Source organism: Lithobates pipiens, unplaced genomic scaffold (genome assembly GCF_037356315.1).
Source record: "Lithobates pipiens isolate NorthernLeopardFrog02 unplaced genomic scaffold, aLitPip1_a1.2 Scaffold_16, whole genome shotgun sequence".
Taxonomy (NCBI): domain Eukaryota; kingdom Metazoa; phylum Chordata; class Amphibia; order Anura; family Ranidae; genus Lithobates; species Lithobates pipiens.
The window spans coordinates 279,140,632-279,161,582 of NW_027507748.1; the positions used below are offsets into that span (position 1 = coordinate 279,140,632).

Here is a 20,951-nt window from a genome sequence, read left to right on the forward strand (position 1 = left end):
GCTACACCATTATTACACCATTATATACTGTACATTCCACTAATAATTTTCCTATTTTATGTTTACATCTTCAGATATTTGAATTGCACTCTGGGTGGGGAGGCAGCATTCCTCCTACCTACAATTTGGAGCCTCCACATTATGATGGCATTGAGTGCTTGGCTGTACAGGATAACATCTTGTGCAGCGGTTCCAGAGACAATGGCATCAAGAAGTGGGACCTACAGCGGCATGAGCTCATACAGGTTTGTCTTTGTAATCATCTTGTTATGTAAAAAAATAATATTTCAAAGTTTTGTAAGACAGTAGGAGATACATTTAGTATTATACAGTATATTCTTATTTTAAAGCTTTTTCCTGCTTTTATTTTCAGCAGACATTATCTTTCTGTTCAATAGAACAGTATAAAGGGGAAGCGTAACCTATATATGGTTAGAGAACAAATTAAAGACACATAGTATAATAACATCTGTATCTTTCTAGTAACCTTCACAATGTACATAAAGTACATAGATCATACGGACCACCATTACCGATATTAAAGTTTGTTCAAATCTGGAAAGGGCTTACCAGCAGAGGTGTCTTTCATTGTGGCCATGTAAATAAAGCTATTGGTTACCTGGGCGGCACAGTGGTGTAGTGGTTAGCACTCTGAAATCTTGAAATCCCAGCCACAACACCACCTGCCTGGAGTTTGCATGTTCTCCCTGTGCCTGAGTGGGTTTCCTCTGGGTACTCCTCTTTCCTCCCACACTCCAAAGACATGCAGGTAGGTTAATTGGCTTCTGTCCAAAATTGGCCCTAGTATATGAATGGGGACCTTGGATTGTGGGCTCCTTTAAGGTAGGGACCAATGTGAGTGTGCAATGTACAGGGATAGGGACAATTGTACACACTCACTCAGGTTGAACTGGATGGACTGGTGTCTTTATTCATCCTTACTATGTAACTATACTGTCGATAGCTGTTCAGTATGTGGTCTATAATGTGGAAATGTGAAAAGGATAAGAAAAATTAGTAGAAGAGGTGAAATGAGGGGGGGGGGGGGGGGAGGTGACAGCTGGGAGGACTTGCACATTGAATTATGCTAAATAAATATTAGGGGTTGAGGAGTTTGTGGAAGGGAATCTGAAGGAAGAAAATCTAACACCCACAGGGACCAAACTCATTTAGATTTAAACTGTCTTAAATAAGAAGGAAGGTGCCAACTTCCCAATAGTATAACTGATCAAAAATGATTATGTGGAGGGATTTTTTTGGGGGGCACAGGACTAATGTTATGCGCTGAATCCGCTGATAGTTTGATGTTTTGTGGATTATGGAGTGTGTGACCTCTTGCATGAGGTTTAAGTATCCTTGTCAGCTTTTGATTTTATGTGTTTTTTATGGATTTAATGTACAATGAAATGTTGGATATTTTTATATTTTATGTGTGTGTCGCAGATAATAACTGCATATAACTGTGCTTATATAATCCCTCTACATAATCCTCTTTGATCTTTTTTGAATTTAGTCATGGTATCCATTCATTTTGCAGTGATTTTTTTCATTCAGGAGTATACCCCCGGTAACCACTTTCAGAGGGTTAAGAGTGGAAGATTGCCATGCTTTAACATTTGGTTCATAGCAGTAAATAAGTCTGATGATGATTAGGTTTTCTGTTAAGAATAGCTTTGCCTGAGTCATCTGATAGGAAATGTTGCCCAATGGTAGATACACAGGGACACAGGGAGGTAGTGGTTCTTAGGCATGTGGGTAATATGCAGCTGCCTGCAGGAGATGCTCACTAGCAAAAAAGGAAAAGGCCAGCTCCTATAAATCTCGAATTTTAACCGTTGTGCTTCTGTTTTTAATTTTTTTCTAGTGTCCTAGGAGGTTGGACCCCTTTTCCTTAGGTCTACTAGTAAAAGTATACAGTATCGCACAAAAGTGAGTACACCTCTCACATTTTTGTAAATATCTTATTATATCTTTTCATGTGTAATACTGAAGAATTTACACTTTGCTACAATGTAAAGTAGTGAGTGTTCAGCTTGTATAACAGCTTGCATAACAGGGTAAATTTTCTGTCCCCTCAAAATAACTCAACACACAGCCATTAATGCATAAACCGCTGGCAGCAAAATTGAGTACACCCCTAAGTAAAAATAACCAAATTGAGCCCAAAGTGTTAATATTTTGTTGTGTGGCCATCATTATTTTCCAGCACTGCCTTAAACCTCTTGGGTATGGAGCTCAGGAGAGCTTCACATGTTGCCACTGGAGTCCTCTTCCACTCCTCCATGATGACATCACAGAGCTGGTGGATGTTAGAGACCTTGCGCTCCTCCGCCTTCCATTTGAGGATGCCCCACAGATGCTCAATGGGGTTTAGGTCTGGAGACATGCTTGGCCAGTTCATCACCTTTACCCTCAGCTTCTTTAGCAAAGCAGTGGTTGTCTTGGAGGTGGGTTTGGGGTGTTATCATGTTGGAATACTGGCCTGCGGCCCGGTCTCCGAAGGAAGGGGATCATGCTCTTCTTAAAGTATGTCACAGTACATATTGCCATTCATGGTTCCCTCAGTGAACTGTAGCTCCCCAGTGCTGGCAGCGCTCATGCAGCCCCAGACCATGCTTGACTGTAGGCAAGACACACTTGTGTTTGTACTCCTCACCTGGTTGTCGCCACACACACTTGACAACATCTGAACCAAATAAGTTTATCTTGGTCTCATCAGACCACGGGACATGGTTCCAGTAATCCATGTCCTTAGTCTGCTTGTCTTTAGCAGACTGTTTGTGGGCTTTCTTGTGCATCTTCTTTAGAAGAGGCTTCCTTCTGGGATGACAGCCATGCAGACCAATTTGATGAAGTGTATGGCGTATGGTCTGAACACTGACAGGCTGACCCCCCCACCCCTTCAATCTCTGCAGCAATGCTGGCAGCACTCAAATGTCTATTTCCCGACAACCTCTGGATAAGACACTGAGCACGTGCACTGAACTCCTTTGGTTGACCATGGCGAGGCCTGTTCTGAGTGGAACCTATCCTGTTAAACCACTGTATGGTCTTGGCCACCATGCTGCAGCTCAGTTTCAGGGTCTTGGCAATTCAGATGGAAAAAGTTTGAGAGCTGGATCTAAAATTTTCCGACAACAAAATCAGATCGGACTTTTTCCGACCGTTTGTAGAGAATTCCAACGGACAAAGTGGCACGCATGCTCAGAATAAATTAAGAGACGAAAGTTATTGGCTACTGGCCTCTACATAGTCCTGTCATACGCAATGAACGTCCCCACGTTCAGAACGATCAGATTTTCTGACAACTTTGTCCGATGGTGTGTATGCAACACAAGTTTTCGGCCAAAATCCGTCGGAAAAATTTTGTGGTCGGAATGTCCGACCGTGTGTATAGGGCATAATAGCCTAGACCATCTTTAGGTAGAGAAAAAATCCTTTTTTTAGATCCTCAGAGAGTTCTTTGCCACGAATTGCCATGTTGAACTTTCAGTGACCAGTATGAGACAGTGAGAGCGATAACATCAAATTTAACACACCTGCTCCCCATTCACATCTAAGACCTTGTAATACTAACGAGTCACATGACACCAGGGAGGGAAATTTGCTAATTGGGCCCAAGTTGGACATTTTCACTTAGGGGTGTACTCACTTTTGTTGCCAGCGGCTTAGACATTAATGGCTGTGTGTTGAGTTATTTTGAGGGGAAAGCAAATTTACACTCAAGCTGTACACTCAGTACTTTAGATTGTAGCAAAGTGTAATTTCTTCAGTTTTGTCACATGAAAAGATATAATAAAATATTTACAAAAATGTGAAGGGTGTATTCACTTTTGTAAGATACTGTAGATACTTTTTTCTTTTTACTGATCTTTTTAATCTATTAACATATTTGGTTCTCCACAGATGTTTTTTTTTTACTTCAGTCAAAACATTTAATGTGCTTCTTAAGCAGGTCTCTATACAGCAAAAATCCAGATCAGTTTATCTTCAGCAACATCCTTCCTTGGAGGCCAGACCCAGAGCCCACTGGACTAAAGATTGTGGGGCTAGCCTGCAATGTGACTCTGTGGCACTGCTCTGTAGCTTCTTAAGACTCACTCTGTGAGTAGGCCCAAGAATGGTGTGAAGTTAAACTAAAAGGGGAGCTTTAGGCACTGGGCCTTGCATTTTGGTGCTTTTCAAACCCATCTGTACTATTGCTAGTTAACATCAGAGCACCCTTCAGCTTCAAAGCAGTGGTGCAGCCTCTGGTGTACTCAGTTCCTGATGTTTCTTAGTGTAAGTGAACCCAGAAAAGTTTTAAATTAGCCTATTATGTAACCCTCAAACTCTAGGCTCTATATTGCACCACTTTCCCAGACCTTGTGTCAGTTAACTGCAGACAACTGTCCAGTTTCAGAGTTGTGGCACAATCCTTGGTGTGACCCAGGCTCTCTCTCTGTAATTCTGTTTGTGTTTAACATATCTTGATATGTAACCAGGGCCGTCTTTAAAGTAGGGAAAAAGGGGCAGCTGTCCCGGGCCCTGTTATTGTTGTGGAACCCAAAGCAGCTGCCTCATACTTGTCAACTATCCCCGTTTAAATTCCCTCATCCCTTGAGGTTTTAGTCTCGTGCTGTGTCCTGATATCTCAGTGTGAAGTTCTCTTACTAATGCTGCCCAGCTCTGCCCTATTGTTATGTACAGATGACTCACCTGCAGACCCTGTGTTTACATGTAAATTCCGAAATTGATATGTAAATAGTAGCAGCATTCATATGTAAATAGGGATGGACCATCAGCATTCATATGTAAATAGAGGTGGTATTCATATGTATATCATGCCTCCCTGAGGTCATATTACAGTTTGGGATGACCAGGTGAGCAAGGAGGGGATGTATGGAGGTAAGGAAGGTGGGGAGGGGGATTGCAGTGGAGAGGATGGGGAAGGTTTTGAGTGCAGAGGTCAATATGGGTTTTAGGACTGCAAAGGTGTACTGACAGGGTGGATAAAGATGCAGGTCATGTGTGGGGCAGCCCTTCAATTTCAATGGGCTGCTCTATGAGCTACACATGCAGAAGAAAGTCCCAAACCCTTTTTCAAAATCACAGGGTGCCAAGGCACATGTCAGCAGATATGTGAGGGTGTCATTAACCATTAAAGGCACTGCTGTGTATTTGCTAAAAGCAGCGCGTTTCTGTGGGTATAAGTAAAATAATTTTGCCTGCGTTCCCGACACACACAAATGTGAACGCAGGCTAAATGTCTCAGTTACATTGGTGGTCAGTATAAATCTTCTCATTACATTCATGCTTGATGTAGAATCCTTTCAATCACACTAGTGGCCAATGTAAATGACCCCCTTACATTGGTGGTCAGTGTAAATCCCTCCTTACATTGGTGGTTACTGTGAATGCTTCTATTACATTAGTCATCAGCGTTAACCCCTATTACATTAGTGGTCAGTGTAAACCCCTATTACATTGATGGCCAGAGTTGAAACTCCTCTTTATATTGGTATCCGGTAAAAAAATAAATCAGCATTGCCATTGATCGAAACAAGAGCGAAACTGCATGGAGGGGGGGCCCAAGAAAATTTTTGCCCAGGGTCCAATCAATATTAAAGACAGCCCTGTATGTAACTCTTTTGCACCGAATTCTGCTTTTGTTACTTCTCAGTTGCCTGTGTACTACATTGATATCTTGAGTATTTTCAAATTTTAGAGGTGTAGTGCAGCCTGTTAGCGTGACCCAGTATCCCTTACAACATTTAATGTTTAAAGCAAGTTGGGCTGTGGCATAGGAACTGCATCACAATTTAAAGATCTACCCTTTTTTCCTGAGATAACTCTTTTGACTGAGGAAACGTAGTGCTGACATCATCTGCTTGGGACAGTGTTGAGCTTGAGCAGGCACTCTTGTTCCTTTCCAACTCTTGGGCTTAGAAGAATATCTCTTCCCACTGCTACTGCTGCTTCAAGCACATGTGGATCATCCAGTTTCTGGTCTTGTTCCACTGTCCACCTTAGTGAATAGATTATTGTCACTTACAACCCTCACCAGCACCTACTGCGCAGGTTTGTGAGTAAATCAACCTTTTCAACACAGAGGAACCCTGGAAATAATTCTCTGGTCTTGGGGAACCCCTGCTAAAAATTAAAAATCTACAACTCATCATACATTAGTGTGATGGCCAATGAGAAGAATGCTTTTTACACTTGTGGTTATTGGGAATAATTACCCCCTTACAGATAACTAAAAAGATCAATGGTGTCCTTGAGAACTTACCTGAGAGGCAGAAACTGACCATTGCTCAGGGAACCCCTATCAACCTCCAGAGGAACCCAAGAGTTCCACGGAACCCTGGTTGAGAAACAATGGAATAGGGTATAGTTGTTATTTGGTGGAACATGCCTGTCTGAGGAGAGTCCTGCTGAAACGAGTGACCTTCCTGCATATTCCCCTATTGTTTCAAGGAGCAATTTGCCTCAAATGGAACTGATGGCTGTGTTTTGAATCATGGGACCCCTATTTCCATGGGATTGTCCACCTCAGCAGCTTATGTAGCTCCGCTGCCTGTGCCTAAGACTTGCTTTGTGTCTTATATTCACCTTGGACATTGTGTCAATCTGTATTAGATTAATGAAACAATATGCTTGCAGACCTTGATTTGTGCATCTGTTAAAATTCTTTCTTCAAATAGTAGTTGATGCTATTTTGACTCTCATGTTGAGTTGCAGAATCTGGATTTTGGACAGTGCACAAATGTGGTCCTTGATCTAACAAATAACTCTTTCCCCTTTCTTTCATCTAATGCCGAGGACACACGAACGAATTGTCCGGCAGACTTAGTTTTGCATCAAAATTTGTCCGCATGCTCAGAATGACGCATGCTCAGAAGCAAGTACGAGAAGGAAGCTATTGGCTACTGAACTTCCTTTTTCTACTCCCGTCGTACGTGTTGTACGTCATCATGTTAGAAATCGCCGGACTTTCAGAGTGTCCGTGTGTGGCCATGTCCGTTCGTTAGAAAGTCCGGCGGATTGTTTGCCGGACTAAGTCCGCCGGACAATTCGGTCGTGTGAATGCAACTTCCTTCCACACTAGGAAATTTACATTTTATTACGTCTAGTTTTCCCTGGAAGATCAACACACTCTGCATTCTGTTCCTTAACTGCATAGCTGTATATTCAGAATGCTTTCGGAAATAGAAGTGTTAATCATTTATTTAAATTTAAATTTTGTTAATTGATAAAAAAATAAACAAAAGAGACAGCCAGATCAATATTTGGTGTGACTACCCTTTGGCTTCAAACCTGCATAAGTAGGTTATTCCTACTTATTCACAAGCAAATACTTATCCATCATGCCCTACCATCAAGGAGCAGCAGGACAATGACCCCAAACATATAGCCAATGTCATTAAGAACTATCTTCAGTATAAAGAAGAACAAGGAGTCCTGGAAATAATGGTTTGGTCCCCACAAGGGACAGTTTCTTAACATCATTGAGCCTGACTGGAATTACATGAAGACACTAATTGATTTAACCACTTCCCGACTGGCACATGTACATATACATCGGCAGGTTGGCAGCCCTGTGCAAAATGACTTACATGTACGTTGGCTCCTTTTAGAGCCTTAGCAGGCACGCGCCGCTGCACGGCAGGGGACTTGATGCAATCGCGGGCACTAGAGACAGAACAGGGATCTGTGTGTGTAAACACACAAATCTCAGAGGAGACAGATCCTGTGAGAGGAGACAGATCCTGTGTTCCTATTAGTTAGGAACAGCAATATATCTCCTCCTCTAGTCACTCCCATCCCCCCACAGTTAGAACACATTGAGGGAACACATTTAACCCCTTGATCGCACCTTCCCTGGCAGTGACATTTTTACAGTAATCAGTGGCTATTTTTAGCTCTGATCGCTGTATAAATGTCAATGGTCCCAAAAAAGTGTCCGATCTGTCCTCAGTAATTTCACAGTCCTGATAAAAATCGCTGTGCTGATTGCCGCCATTACTAGTACAAAAATAATAATAAAAATGCCATAAATCTATCCCCTATTTTGTAGATGCTATAACTTTTGCGCAAACCAATCAATATGCGCTTATTTTGATATATATTTTACCAAAAATATGTAGAAGAATATATATTGGCCTAAACTGATGAAGAAATTAGTTTTTTAAATAAAATTTGGGGGATATTTATTATAGCAAAAACAAAAAATATATTTTTTTCCAAAATTTACGCTTTTTTTGTGATAAAATACCACCAAAAGAAAGCGCTATTTGTGGAAAAAAAGGTTGTCAATTTTGTTTGGGTACCACATTGCATAAACGCAGTTAAAGTGACGCAGTGTCGTATCAAAAAAAATGTCCTGGTCAAGAAGGGGACAAATCCTTTCCGGGCCTGAAGTGGTTAAGGCAGCCTACATCCACTGAAGGTCAGTGCTTAGTTCTCCAAGATGTTTAAAACAACCTATCTGCCGAGTTCCTTAAAAAACTGTGTGCACCTAGAAGAACTGATGCTGGTTTGAAGCCAAAGGGTAGTCACACATAATATTGTTTTCATTTAGATTTTTTTTTTCTCTGTTCATGTTCACTCACTTTGCATTTTGTATATCCATAAAAATAAAATATATATCTTTGAAAGCATTCTTACTTACATTTTTTCACACACCTGCCTAAAACGTTTGCATAGTGATATATATATATATATATAATATAGAGAGAGAGAGAGAGAGCAGTCTCTTCTTTTAGCGGTGCTACCTGTTCTTGTTAGTAGCAATTTGCTGCTTCTTTTTATTTATTTTGTCCTGTTCAAATATTAATTGCTTCAGATATTCTTCTAGTATGATTTTTTTACATCGGTCTGCATTTGGACATTTTGTTTCCCTCAATGAACAGTAAAGAAATTAGGATCTTTGTACTTATCCTAAAGTCTTTTTCTTGAAGTCTATTGAGGAACACAGGTCCCATTCCTCTGTGTTTATTGGCCTTATGTCCTGCTTTTTTTATGAATCTGAATCCTGTTGGTTTGATACAGGTTATACGGGGGTGTCCTTCAATGTTCTTTCTATTTGTTAGTGCCCACTGTAGGCAGCTGCAAAATAACCCATATGTCTATTACTACATTCCTGGTTACCTAAAAAGGCTTTAGGAAAAAGAATATATGGTAAGTACTGAACCATATAGAGCACACAATAGGGCAGGACCACCAGACAATGAAAGATGCTAAGTTTGTTACATCCTTTTTGCAATGACATTACAAATTTCCTTGTCAAATTTGGAATACAAAATGCCACCACTCCTTAACCATACAATTCTGCCTTTTGAATTCTTCATGTCCACATTTTGACCTAATGACTACATTTTGACTGCCTACTTTTATAGCAGCATTAAGATATATGTTAACTACTGATATGTTTGCAGCAAGTCCCAAATGCACACAGAGATTGGGTCTGTGCTTTGGGCTTTGTGCCAGGACGTCCTATGATGCTTAGTGGTTGTCGCAGCGGCACTCTAAAAGTCTGGAATATGGAAAATTTCTCACCTATTGGAGAAATTAAAGGCCACGAGAGTCCAATCAACGCTATGTGTGCCAACAGCCGTCACATCTTTACCGCATCCAGGTAAGAAGGGAAGGTACTTATGGAAATGCCAAAGGAGTAGTGAGAACAAAGTGAGAAACAATCTGTTACATTCATTCTTTAAATTATGTGTGTATGTATCTATTTTACTCTATCTTTTTCCACCTTTACTGCTTTCTGTGTTTCAGATTTTCTCTCGTTATCACTAACATGGTTTTCATTCCACTGACCTTCTTTCCTTTCTGTGCTTTGTCTTCTCCTCCCTTATCCTGTTCACTATTTCCCTCTTTTGTTCTTGTCCAACTACTGTTCTATATATTCCCTTCCCCCTCTCTCTTTCTCTCAGTGACTGCCGGGTCAAGCTTTGGGTCTATGTTCCTGGTCTTACTCCGTGTCTCCCAAGACGTGTTCTGGCAATCAAGGGCCGAGCCACTAGCCTTCCGTAACCTGTCCATCTTTCACCTTCCCATCTTTCCTCCTACTGCCCCTTTTATACCAGCGTCCCTCCACTCTGTTCATTTAAGGTACGGGACACTCATCTCCTTAACATGAGTGTTTTGACAATTCAAACAGCTTAGTCTGTCTACAATACCTCTGCTACTTGTTACCAGATTTAATATACAAAAAACAAATTCAGAAAGTTCTCATGACCTCTGACCTTGCAGTGATCTCGTGGTGAAGATATGGAGTGGGAGAAGACGTTTTGCCTGGACTAGGTGACCCTAATGACCTCTGGAGCTCAACAGGGTTTAGTAAAAGCAAGGTTAAAAGACCAATGATGAAGATACTTTATTTATTTCATCAAAGAGGAGCACACAGTTTGTCATGACAAGGAAAACCTGTTCTCTACTCGACTTTGCACTACCTCTGTAATTAATATGATGCACCATTCAAGCCTATGTAGTGTTACTGTATTTTTGGAAAAATAGAAAGACAAAGCAGAAGGTCAACGCTTACAAGAGAACAAAATAAAAACTGAAAAGAGATTAGAGCCTAGTGCATCAAACTTCTCCCAGCATGCTCCACTTCTACAAGAACTGTGCCCCTTTTATGTACTTGAAATACTGTCTACTTTGCCTTACTGTGTTTCTTTAGTATGTTCTTACTATGAAGCAGCACTTTCCATCGCCTGTGAAAGCACACTCCGACCCAGCTGCCAGATACAAATGATTAAATACTGTATATGTTCTTTATAAAAATGACTAATAATAGCAAAATCTACTGGAAATAGAGCCGGAAAGAGGAAAGGAGGTTAACTTAATGACAATTCAAATGTATACCTCTAAACATGCTACCTCCTAAGCTTCACATTAACATGCTACATATGATCCACTTAGAAATATAAGTTGACAATGAAGACTGTACTGGCAGCAAGGGTTAAGTTGCTCTGTATAAAGTGTTAAATAATTTTATTTAAAGCACAATTTCTACATTTTGTCTGTGAGTGCCAAGTGTTCATGTGTCAATAAAGATTAAACTGGAAAAAAGAATTAGCACAAAAAAAGTTTCAGTGGAAATCTGTGTTTAATAAAAATTTATCTGGTACCCTTTTGTATATGTTTATTTCAAGGCAGGGTTAAATCTTGCATCAAGTGAAAGTCCAGGTATACTTATATGACCAATTTTCCCTCATGTCAACAATACAACATGGCAGCCTTAGTGCTTTTTAGTTTCATTTGTTAGTTTATTTTCAAAAGTACAGATGAAACTGCAATTGTTATCAGCATTCTCAGACCAGTGGCAATACTATGGTTGGTGTCATCTGGTGCGATAAAACATGGTATCATTGTGGTAACAATTTGCACTTCTGATTTTAGGGCATTCCGAAAACAACCAATAAAATCCCCTGCTGATAAACTGCTAAAAACGTCCATGTGTGCATGGACACATAGGATAACATAGAGGGGAGTTTACCACTTGCTTATTGGGCACTTAAACCCCCCCTCCTGCCCAGACCAATTTTCATCTTTCAGCGCTGATGCACTTTGAATGACAATTGCGCGGCCACACTGTACCCAAATGAAATTTTTATCATTTTTTTTCCCCACAAATAGAGCTTTCTTTTGGTGGTATTTAATTACAGCTGGGAGTTTTATTTTTTGCTAAACAAACAAAAAAAGATGCAAAAAAAAATCATGTTTAATAGTTTGTTATAAAATTTTGCAAACAGGTCATTTTTCTCCTTCATTGAAGTGCGCTGATGAGGCAGCACTGGTGAGCACTGATAGGCATAGTTAAGGCGGCACTAATAGGCACAGATAAGGTGGCACCGATAGGCAAAGATGGGCACAGATAAGATGGCACGGATGGGTGGCACGGATGGGTGGCACTAAGGGGCACTGATAGGTACCACTGATAGATGGGACTGATGGGCCGCACTGATGGGCACTAGTAGATGACACTGATGGGCACGGATATGTGGCACTGGGGTGCAGCACCGTTGTTGAGGCAGATTGTGGGCACTGATGGGTGGCACTGTGGGCACTGATGTGTGGCACTATGGGCACTGATGGGGGGCACTTTTTTATTACTGAGGTGGCACTGGCAGGGGGCAGGTGGGCACTGGTAAGCTGGCCATGATCAGGACTGATGTCCCGATCACGGCCGCCGGTGATCGGCTCTTTTTTTTTCTCCTCGCGCTCCGTTGTGTCACATGATCAGCTGTCATTGGCTGACAGCTGATCACGTGGTAAGGGGTCGGGATCGACCCCTTGCTTCGATCCGTGATCAGGCGAGTCTCATAGACTCGCTGATCACAGGGGGCGCGCAGGCCGCTCGTGCACGGGACGACGTCAATAGACGTCGTCCCGGCAAAGTAGGTCCGTACTGTAGCCGTCATTCGGCTATAGCGCGGATCCCTAGTGGTTAAGGGCAGAAACAAAATGCCTAAACGCACAAAAACCTTGAGTTTAACGGCAGCAGTGCATGAGGGCTTAAAGAACTATAGTTTATTTTAGTACAAAATTTTACTTAAATAGTAATTAAATAACACAAAAATAAACAGGAACAAATATATAAGCATTTACTTAACATTTCAACTAAATGCAAACTTTGCTTTCCTGGCCTTCACAGCTGCAAAATTGTGAATCACATAATCGAAATAAAGGCATTTTGCTAACTCACTTTCAACTGATACTATTGAAAGATTAGAAAGCCTTGGCTGTCCCATTGTAGAATGCAAATAGTTTTTTTATAAGTTTCAACTTTGAAAAGCTTCTCTCACATGAAGCCACAGACAGGAAGTGCTGCAGGGAAGACTGAGAAGAGAAGAAGGGCTCTCAACAGGCTAGTAATTTATTTTAAGTGTTCACTTTACCCCCTAGTTAGCCTACCATAGTGCTCTTTCCTGCCACTGTGGAGTGACAGCAAAGACAGAGCAGTAGACACTGGGAAGCCTAGCACATCTGGCTCTCTCCTGTCTAGCCTGCCACAGTGCCCTGCAGGGGCAGGCAGTACACGGTGCACACCCAAAACCATCCTCTGTAAATGATGCAGTCAGTACCAGCACGCTGATCCATGCCCTATCACAGATGGAGGTGACACCATATTGGATACCACCTCCTACTTGAGGGTGTCTACCCACTGGCGGATGTCACCCGGGTTTGGTCCCCCATAGGGATGCCACTGCCTAGGACCACTGATATGGTATATAGCATATATATTTCCTATTAGGCAAGCAGGGTTACTAGTACCCGATTATCCCCAGGTCTTCTTCACAGTGCTATAGTGCCTGGCTACCACGCCAAGGAAGGTTCAAGCTAAGCACAGCAAATAAGTAATTTGGGTTATCAGAAAGAGTGGTCCAATGGCAGTCTGGATTGAAGACAGGCAATGTTCAGAGAGTAGTCAGGGTCAAATCTGTGGTCAAAATGCAGGCAGAGTTCAAAGAGTAGTCCAAAGTCTAATCGGAGGTAAATAACAATGAAATCCAAACTAGCAGGCAGGGTGGGGATCAGGCAAACACAGGCAAACAGGGAGCTTGAAGTGCATTTTGCAAACACTATCACAAGCATGACACTAAGGCTGGATTCACACCTGTGCATTTTTAGTGCTTTTTGTATTTTGCAGATTTGCACAACAGAATGTGTTCCATAGGAAACCTGGTGAATGGACTATAGTACAAATCTGCAAAATGCAAAAATCACTAAAAATGCATAGATGTGAATCCAGCCTAAGGCCTCTTTCACACTGACGTCCCGTTCAGGCCCGCCTGTCAGTTTTTCAGGCGGACCTGAACGGGTGCTCCATAGAGGTCTATGGAGCGTTGGATGTCAGCGGTGACATGTCCGCTGACATCCGACCCGCTCCGATCCGAAAAAGTGTAACGGAGGAAAAAGCTATTTTTCCATCCGTCATCGGATCGGGTGACGACGGGCACTGCGGTCCGTCGTCATCCGATCTCTCATAGGGGAGAGCGGCGCTGTGACAGATCTGTCCCTGCACAGTGTGCAGAGACGGACCGGTCATCTCCCTGCTCAGCGGGGATCGACGGAGTGATCCCCGCTGAGCAAACGGATATCCAAGGGGCGGATCAGAACTGATCCGCCCCGTGTGAAAGAACCCTAAGGGTTTGGCAGGCTTAAGTAGGTTTGGTCTCCACCCAGAGGCTGTATCTACATCAATCACCCTGCAGGTGGACAGTCAGACAGGGAGAGTTCAGCTCAGCCAAAACCCGGATGCTGGAATGAAAACAGCAGCTGCAATGGAACAGGAGCATTAGAAGGAACTTGAAACAGTCATGGAGCTTAAAATAAAAGCCAAATAGTGTAACTCTGGTTTATTTAAAACAAAGTAAAAACGGTTACAAACATCAGCTCTAGTAAGTGTGACATGTTTTATCAATTAACTTAATCAGAGGCAGTTAAATAACTACTTTCTTGGAATTAACCCTTATATTGCCCAATTAATATTACTTTTTCAATGCCCAATGCATATGTAACATCTCTAATAAATGTCAAATATATAGTATATTTTCCCACTCATACTGAAATATGATATCAAGCATCATTCATCAAATAAGTAATCTCACTGTAATAGATACTTAGTATTTCCCGATGGCCTCCCCTCCAAGTTATAAGAGCAGGGCAGGCTCAACCCTGCTTAGCCTTTAAGATCAAACGAGATCTAAAATTATTTCCCAGGTGTCCTCAATAGAACAGATCATCTACTGTATATACACCTCCCATGCAGCTTTAATGTATTTAAAGTAGAACTATAGGCAAAACCTTTTTTTTAAATTTGGATAGAGTAAGCAAGGATTATAACCCTTATCAGAATTTTTTTTTCGCCATCTGTGACCCATTGCAGAGATTTCCCTCACCTCCCATAGTCAATCAAGTGAGAGGAAATTCCTGCAAGTTAAGGGAATTCTTTGGGATCCCCAGGTCTCCAAAACTGGTGTCTCCATTTTGGTTTGTCTTTTATTACTTTCTCTTATATTCACCAACCGACACAGCTCCTCTCTGTAACTAAATGGGTTTGTTAGCCTGCCACTAGGAGAACTAGGCAAAATTGTAACACACTACACAGAACTGTCAGTACTGCCCAGGGGGCGGACCCTGTGCTAACAACCCTCCCTTCTGCCCCAGCAGACTCAGTTTTATTTTGCCTAGTGAACGAGAATGACCTAGGAACCCTGCCAGGTCCTTTGGTCCATTTTTTTGATGCAGGATTTATACTTTTGCGCAAGAAGAAAGATCCTGGGATCTTCTATCAACTGCCTGCTGGGTGACAGGCTGGTTGAGTTATCCTTGTAGTCCCCCCAGTCCGGCCATCGAGCGCGTGCAGGTCGCAGCTAAGGCTCGGCAGGCCACGACATACCTCCGCTCCAGAGGTGGTCGGTGAGCTTCAATGCTCTGGGGTATACATATGACCGGGCTACTGATGTCTGGGTCACAGTATACCGGGCCAGCAGTCACCCTGTAACTGCACAGGAGTGGGTCTGTGATGGATGTCTCCCAGCTCTTCAGGACTGGTAAGTACGGCTCTCCCTCCCTCGGGGGGTTGAGCAGCTGGGCATTCCTTAGGAGGTCAATTCGGGGGCCACCTCACCTCCTTCTCTTCTCTCCTACGTCCCTATCTTCCCTCCTCCCCCCCTCCCGGGGGGGGGGGGGGGGCGGCTGCATGTGCTGCGAGTGGTGTGTGTATGGGGATCGCTGGGTCTCTCACCTGTAGGGGGTCTGTGCAGCTAACGATGGTCCTGGTCCTGGTGTGGGGGGTCCCAAAAGGTGTCTGTGTAGGTATTTTTGCTTGTTGAAGGCACCACTGTTCTGGGTTTTTTCTTGCCACCGCATGGCGCTGTCCGGTGGCCATTTTGGCTAAGGGAAGAGCAGGTTCCCCTTGTGAACCTCAGAGGCCATTTTCTATGGGATTTTCCTGTTAGTTGCATTGGCGGCCATTTTTTTGAAGCCCGAGCACTCTTTTCACCGCAGTTCTCTTGTGACAGCATGCCATGTGCTATCACATGCTGTTTCGTGTGTCCACTGTGTGTACAGGACGCTGGATGGCCATTCCCTGAGCGCTGGTGCAACCTCTGCAGATCATTTCACCACTCTTTTCTACAGCTGCTGCCGACACAGTTTCTTCACTCTGCAACTGGGTAACCTCCTGGGGACTACAGGCACAGCTAGTAACCATCACAGAACGCCCCAGGGTGGTGAGTCTGGCGCTAGGAACCCCCCCCCCCCAGGCGGCAGCAGGAGGGTGGGACCTTCACTGTCCTAAGTCCCCTTTCAGGTGGCAAGCAGGGTAGGGTTAGCATGGCTTCGGAAACTGGTGTTTCTTCCCCCGAAATCCAGGCTATTGCAACCGGTTCACCTGCGGATAGCGCTGTGCCCATGGACACCCTGACGGCGGTCCTTAACTCTTTTGTTGCAAAAATAGAGGCGGTGTGTGGAAGGAAAGATGCGTGTAAAAGGCCCCTGCCCCCCTCCCCCTTGTCCTCTGGGGAGAGCTCTGATGCGGACTGGGGCCCTGTTGTGGCTGGTGACCCCTGCTCTGACCTATCAGACGAGGATGACCAGGACCATTCAGACAGCGAGGATGATTTCTCGTCTGGGTCCAGGCGCGACAAATCGCTTGTTGGAGCACTTATCACAGCTGTGCGTGATACCCTGAAGATCCAGGAGCCAGCGGATCCCTCTGCTGATGTATCGGTCCCTTTTGTGGGGACTCCTGCATTCAAGGATCCCTCGGATAGGAAGGCCGAGGCACTGGCTCGTTCCTTGTTTATGGTTGTGGGGTCAGCTGTGCGACCTGTACTGGCATCCGCACTGGTGTCGCAGACACTGACTGAGTGGGCAAAACTTTTGCACCGGGAATTGGGAGAGCAACAGGCCGCCCCTGTCTGCGTGGAACTAGCAGACCAACTAGTGCAAGGCCTTAAGTACGATTGTGGCCCTGGATACTCTCCCTCTGTTATCCAGGGCTTCAGTGTCAGCTGTGGTGCTGAGGCGCCTGATTTGGTTAAAATGCTGGTCTGCTGACCAGGCATCCAAGAAAGCCCTGACGGATCTTCCCTTCCTTAGCGACCGGCTCTTTGGAGCTTCGTTGGATGACATTATTAAGTAAGTAAGTATTTGGTAAGAGTACACTACTCCCACAGGCCAGGAAGGCTAAGGAGCCACGCCGCAGGCAAGGGCCCTCTTTTTCCTCTCACAAGTGGCTTTTTCGTCCGCCCAGTGGTGTTTCTATATCCAGGATCCTGCTGTTTCTTCAGCAAGGGGTAGACCAGAAGTTGGAGTTAAGCACCATTAAGGGGCAAATTTCAGCTCTGGATGTATTTTTTTCAGCGACCCCTGGCGTCTCATTCATTAGTGAGTACCTTTGTTCAGGGGGTATGACATGTAGTCCCTCCGATGCGTCCACCATTACCTTCATGGGATTTGAACCTGGTGTTGTCGGCGCTTCAAAAGCCGTTGTATGAGAATATCAGGGAGATTCCCTTATTGACCCTTTCACAGAAGGTGGTTTTCCTAGTGGCCATAACATCGGCCAGGAGGGTTTTGGAATTGGCGGCCTTGTCCTGCAAGTCGCCTTATCTGGTCATCCACAGGAATAAGATGGTGTTGCGTCAGCAACCGTCCTTTCTACCTAAGATGGTCTCGGCCTTTCATATCAATGAGGACATTGTATTGCCATCATTGTGTCCTAAGCCAAAGCACCCCAAAGAGGTGGCCCTTCATGCTCTCAACGTGGTTAGGGCTCTAAAAGTGTATTTTTCTGTCACAGCTCCCTTTCGGAAGTCAGACTAGCTGTTTGTTTCGGTGGCTGGTCCAAAGAAGGGTATGGCGGTCTCATCTGCCACCATTTCTAGGTGGATCAGACAGATTGTAGTACAAGCTTACGCCTTGAAGGGGCAGGTGCCCCCCTTTCCGGTCACGGCCCACTCTACAAGGGCATTCGGAACGTCTTGGGCCTTCCGACACCAAGCGTCGGTCGCTCAGGTGTGTAAGGTGGCGACCTGGTCGTCTGTTCACACGTTTACCAAGTTTTACAAGATAGACGTCAGTGCATCGGCTGATGCCTGTTTTGGCTGCAAAGTTTTGCAGGCGGCCGTGTAGTTGCAATTGAGATTTTTTCCTGTTTTTTTGATAAAAATGTTTATTAATGCGCTGTTGCATTACTTCTGCAAAAGGGTTGCGGTGTTGGGGATCTCTCCTGTTGAGAATACCCGGTTATATAGCGGTGTGTTTTTCCGTACACTGCTGTTTTTTTGTGGGTTTAGTTTCACTAGTTCCCACTTGCCATGGTAGATGACGTTTTAATGCTGTTTTTCCCACCCCTTGTTAGGCACTGCTTGGGGGCGTCCCATTTAGTTACAGAGAGGAGCTGTGCCGGTCGGTGAATATAAGAGAAAATAGGATTTTTGTACTCACTGTAAAATCCTTTTCTCTGTAATTCACCGACCGACACAGCACCCACCCCTCCGTTCTCTACGTTATAGTGCTTATTGACGTACTGAGTCTGCTGGGGCAGCAGGGAGGGTTGTTAGCACAGGGTCTGCCCCCTGGGCAGTACTGACAGTTCTGTGTATTGTGTTACAATTTTGCCTAGTTCTCCTAGTGGCAGGCTAACAAACCCATTTAGTTACAGAGAGGAGCTGTGTCGGTTGGTGAGTTACAGAGAAAAGGATTTTACGGTGAGTACAAAAATCCTATTTTTCTGGAGACCAAAAAATAAAGTTTTGCCTTTATTTCTACTATCATTTATCCAAAATGTCTCCCTTGAGACTTTGCTCTTCAAATTAGTCCATCATTAGAATTTTTCTAACCCCCATTTACATCAGTTGAAGAAATTCAGCACAGGTGGTGTAATTCCCTAGGGTGATAGCCAAGGATTTGCAGTCATCTTGTGCACTTGATGAACCATAATAGAAGAGTTCTATGAACAAAATAAAATTAAGTGTTTTAATAATGTCACATGGTAGTCTGTTTAAAGAATAAAAATGAAGACTACAAAAAAAGTCTCTCTTCTAACTAATTGCATTATATCCTACTAATCACATCATTTTGGTTGGAATTTTTAATATGCCACCTCCTCTGCATTTTAATAAAAATATCCCTGATGTTGTGGTAGACTCGGCCCTATCCACGGCAGCTGTATTTGGTCTCCATGGTGTCTGGCTGTGGAAGTATCCTAACTCCAAAGGTTTTACTTGCCCTTCTGCTACATATGCTACCATATATATTATATTGATTTAATGTATGCTAGTATTTCTATTCTAACTAAAGTCTGGGAGGTGTCCATTCTCCCTCAGGGATTTCTGACCATGCTCCACAATTGTTTTGCTTACATACTGTTGTTAATGCGTTAGATCAAATGTGGCGATTGGCTCAATATTCGTGAATACTGGCTTCTTAATAATAATACAGTGTCCAGCCACAGCAACTATCTGGGATGCGTTAAAATGTTTCTAAATTAAAAATATTGTTTTCTCTTACTGCATTTCCTGCATTAAAGTAAAAAATTCTCATTTTGCCTCCTATTATGACATTGATATTCCTCTAGAGTATGTTATGATATTGATAGCCTCCATTCCTTTCTAGATTATGTTATGTTTCCAGTTTTCACATCTTATGCGTAACTGCATCTGGAGGTCTGTTACTTTGAAAGAGATCCAAACGGCCATAACCTCCTTGCAATGCCTGGCCTTTCCCTCTGAATCTTTTAAAACCCTACATAGATCTCCTGGCTCCTTAACTGCATGAAATGCTGCAGACCGATTGGTTGACTCCTGGACTTCAATTATTGTAGTCAGGGGCGGACTGACCATCGGGCAGTTCGGGTGCTGCCCGAGGGCCCGTTCACCAGTAGGGGGCCCCATGACAGCTTCCACATCGATCATCCCGTCTATCACAGATAGCTGACGGGTAGATCGATCCCGAAGCACTGCTCCCTAAGAGACAGCTGCAGTGTAAACAGACCTCTTGTGATGCGCTCCTCCCCGCCGGCCCCTCCTTCCCTTCCGTTCACCCCAGGTGCTTGTATTTGTCATCACCTCGGACGGACGAGAAGAGAGGAGGGACCGGCGGGGAGGAGTGCATCACGAGAGGTCTGTGTACAGCCGCTTCCCGCACTACTCTGCATGTAGGAAGGAAAGTGCAGCAGCAGCTTGTATGCTGTCCTGTGCTTAAGTGTGTACCACATGCGGCTATTAGAAAGTTGCTGCACAACTTCCCACCCCCACAGTGTCCCCCTGTAACACCCCCCACAGTGTCCGCCTGTGCCCTCCACCCCCCCGCTGTGTCCCTCTGTAACACCCCCCACAGTGTCCCCCTATAACACCCCCCACATTGACCCCCTTTAACACCCCCCACAGTGTCCCCCTGTGCCCTCCACCTCCCCACAGTGTCCCTTGTGCCCTCCACCCCCCCCCCCCCACAGTGACCCCCTGTAGCACTCCCCCAACAGTAACCCCCTGTGCCACCTCCCCACAGTGTCCCCTTGTACCCTCCACCCCCCCCACAGTGACCCCCTGTAACACCCACCCACAGTGTCCCCCTGTAACACCTCCCCACAGGGTGCCCTCCACCCCCCCCCACAGTGTCCCCCTGTGTCCTCCACCCCCCACAGTGACCCCCTGTAACACCCACCCACAGCGTCCCCTTGTGCCACCTCCACACAGTGTCCCCCTGTGCCCTCCACCCCCCCCCCACAGTGTCCCCCTGTACCCTCCACCCTCCACAGTGTCCCCCTGTGCCCATTACCTCCCCACAGTGTCCCCCTGTAACACCCCCCACAGTGACCCCCTTTAACACCCCCCCACAGTGTCCCCCTGTGCCCTCCACCTCCCCACAGTGACTCCCTGTAACACCCACCCACAGTGTCCCCCTGTAATACCCCCCCACAGGGTGCCCTCCACCCACAGTCCCCC

General features: G+C 44.5%; 1 protein-coding gene across 6 annotated transcripts in view; it reads left to right on the forward strand.

The window, feature by feature from the left end:
• The window catches only part of KIF21B (kinesin family member 21B), a 157,178-nt gene extending 146,056 nt beyond the window's left edge, over positions 1-11,122 (forward strand). For 3 of the 6 annotated variants that reach the window (XR_013274488.1, XM_077481484.1, XM_077481485.1), the window contains 3 exons: positions 75-245; positions 9,420-9,619; positions 9,924-11,122. Coding sequence is in view for 4 of the 6 variants with exons in the window: in XM_077481484.1 (XP_077337610.1) it covers positions 75-245; positions 9,420-9,619; positions 9,924-10,023 (471 nt within the window). In the remaining 2 variants the exon portion in view is untranslated. The remainder of the gene's footprint in view (positions 1-74; positions 246-9,419; positions 9,620-9,923) is intronic. The other 3 variants (XM_077481486.1, XM_077481487.1, XR_013274487.1) reach the window with 2 other exon arrangements.
• Positions 11,123-20,951: the final 9,829 nt, after the last annotated feature.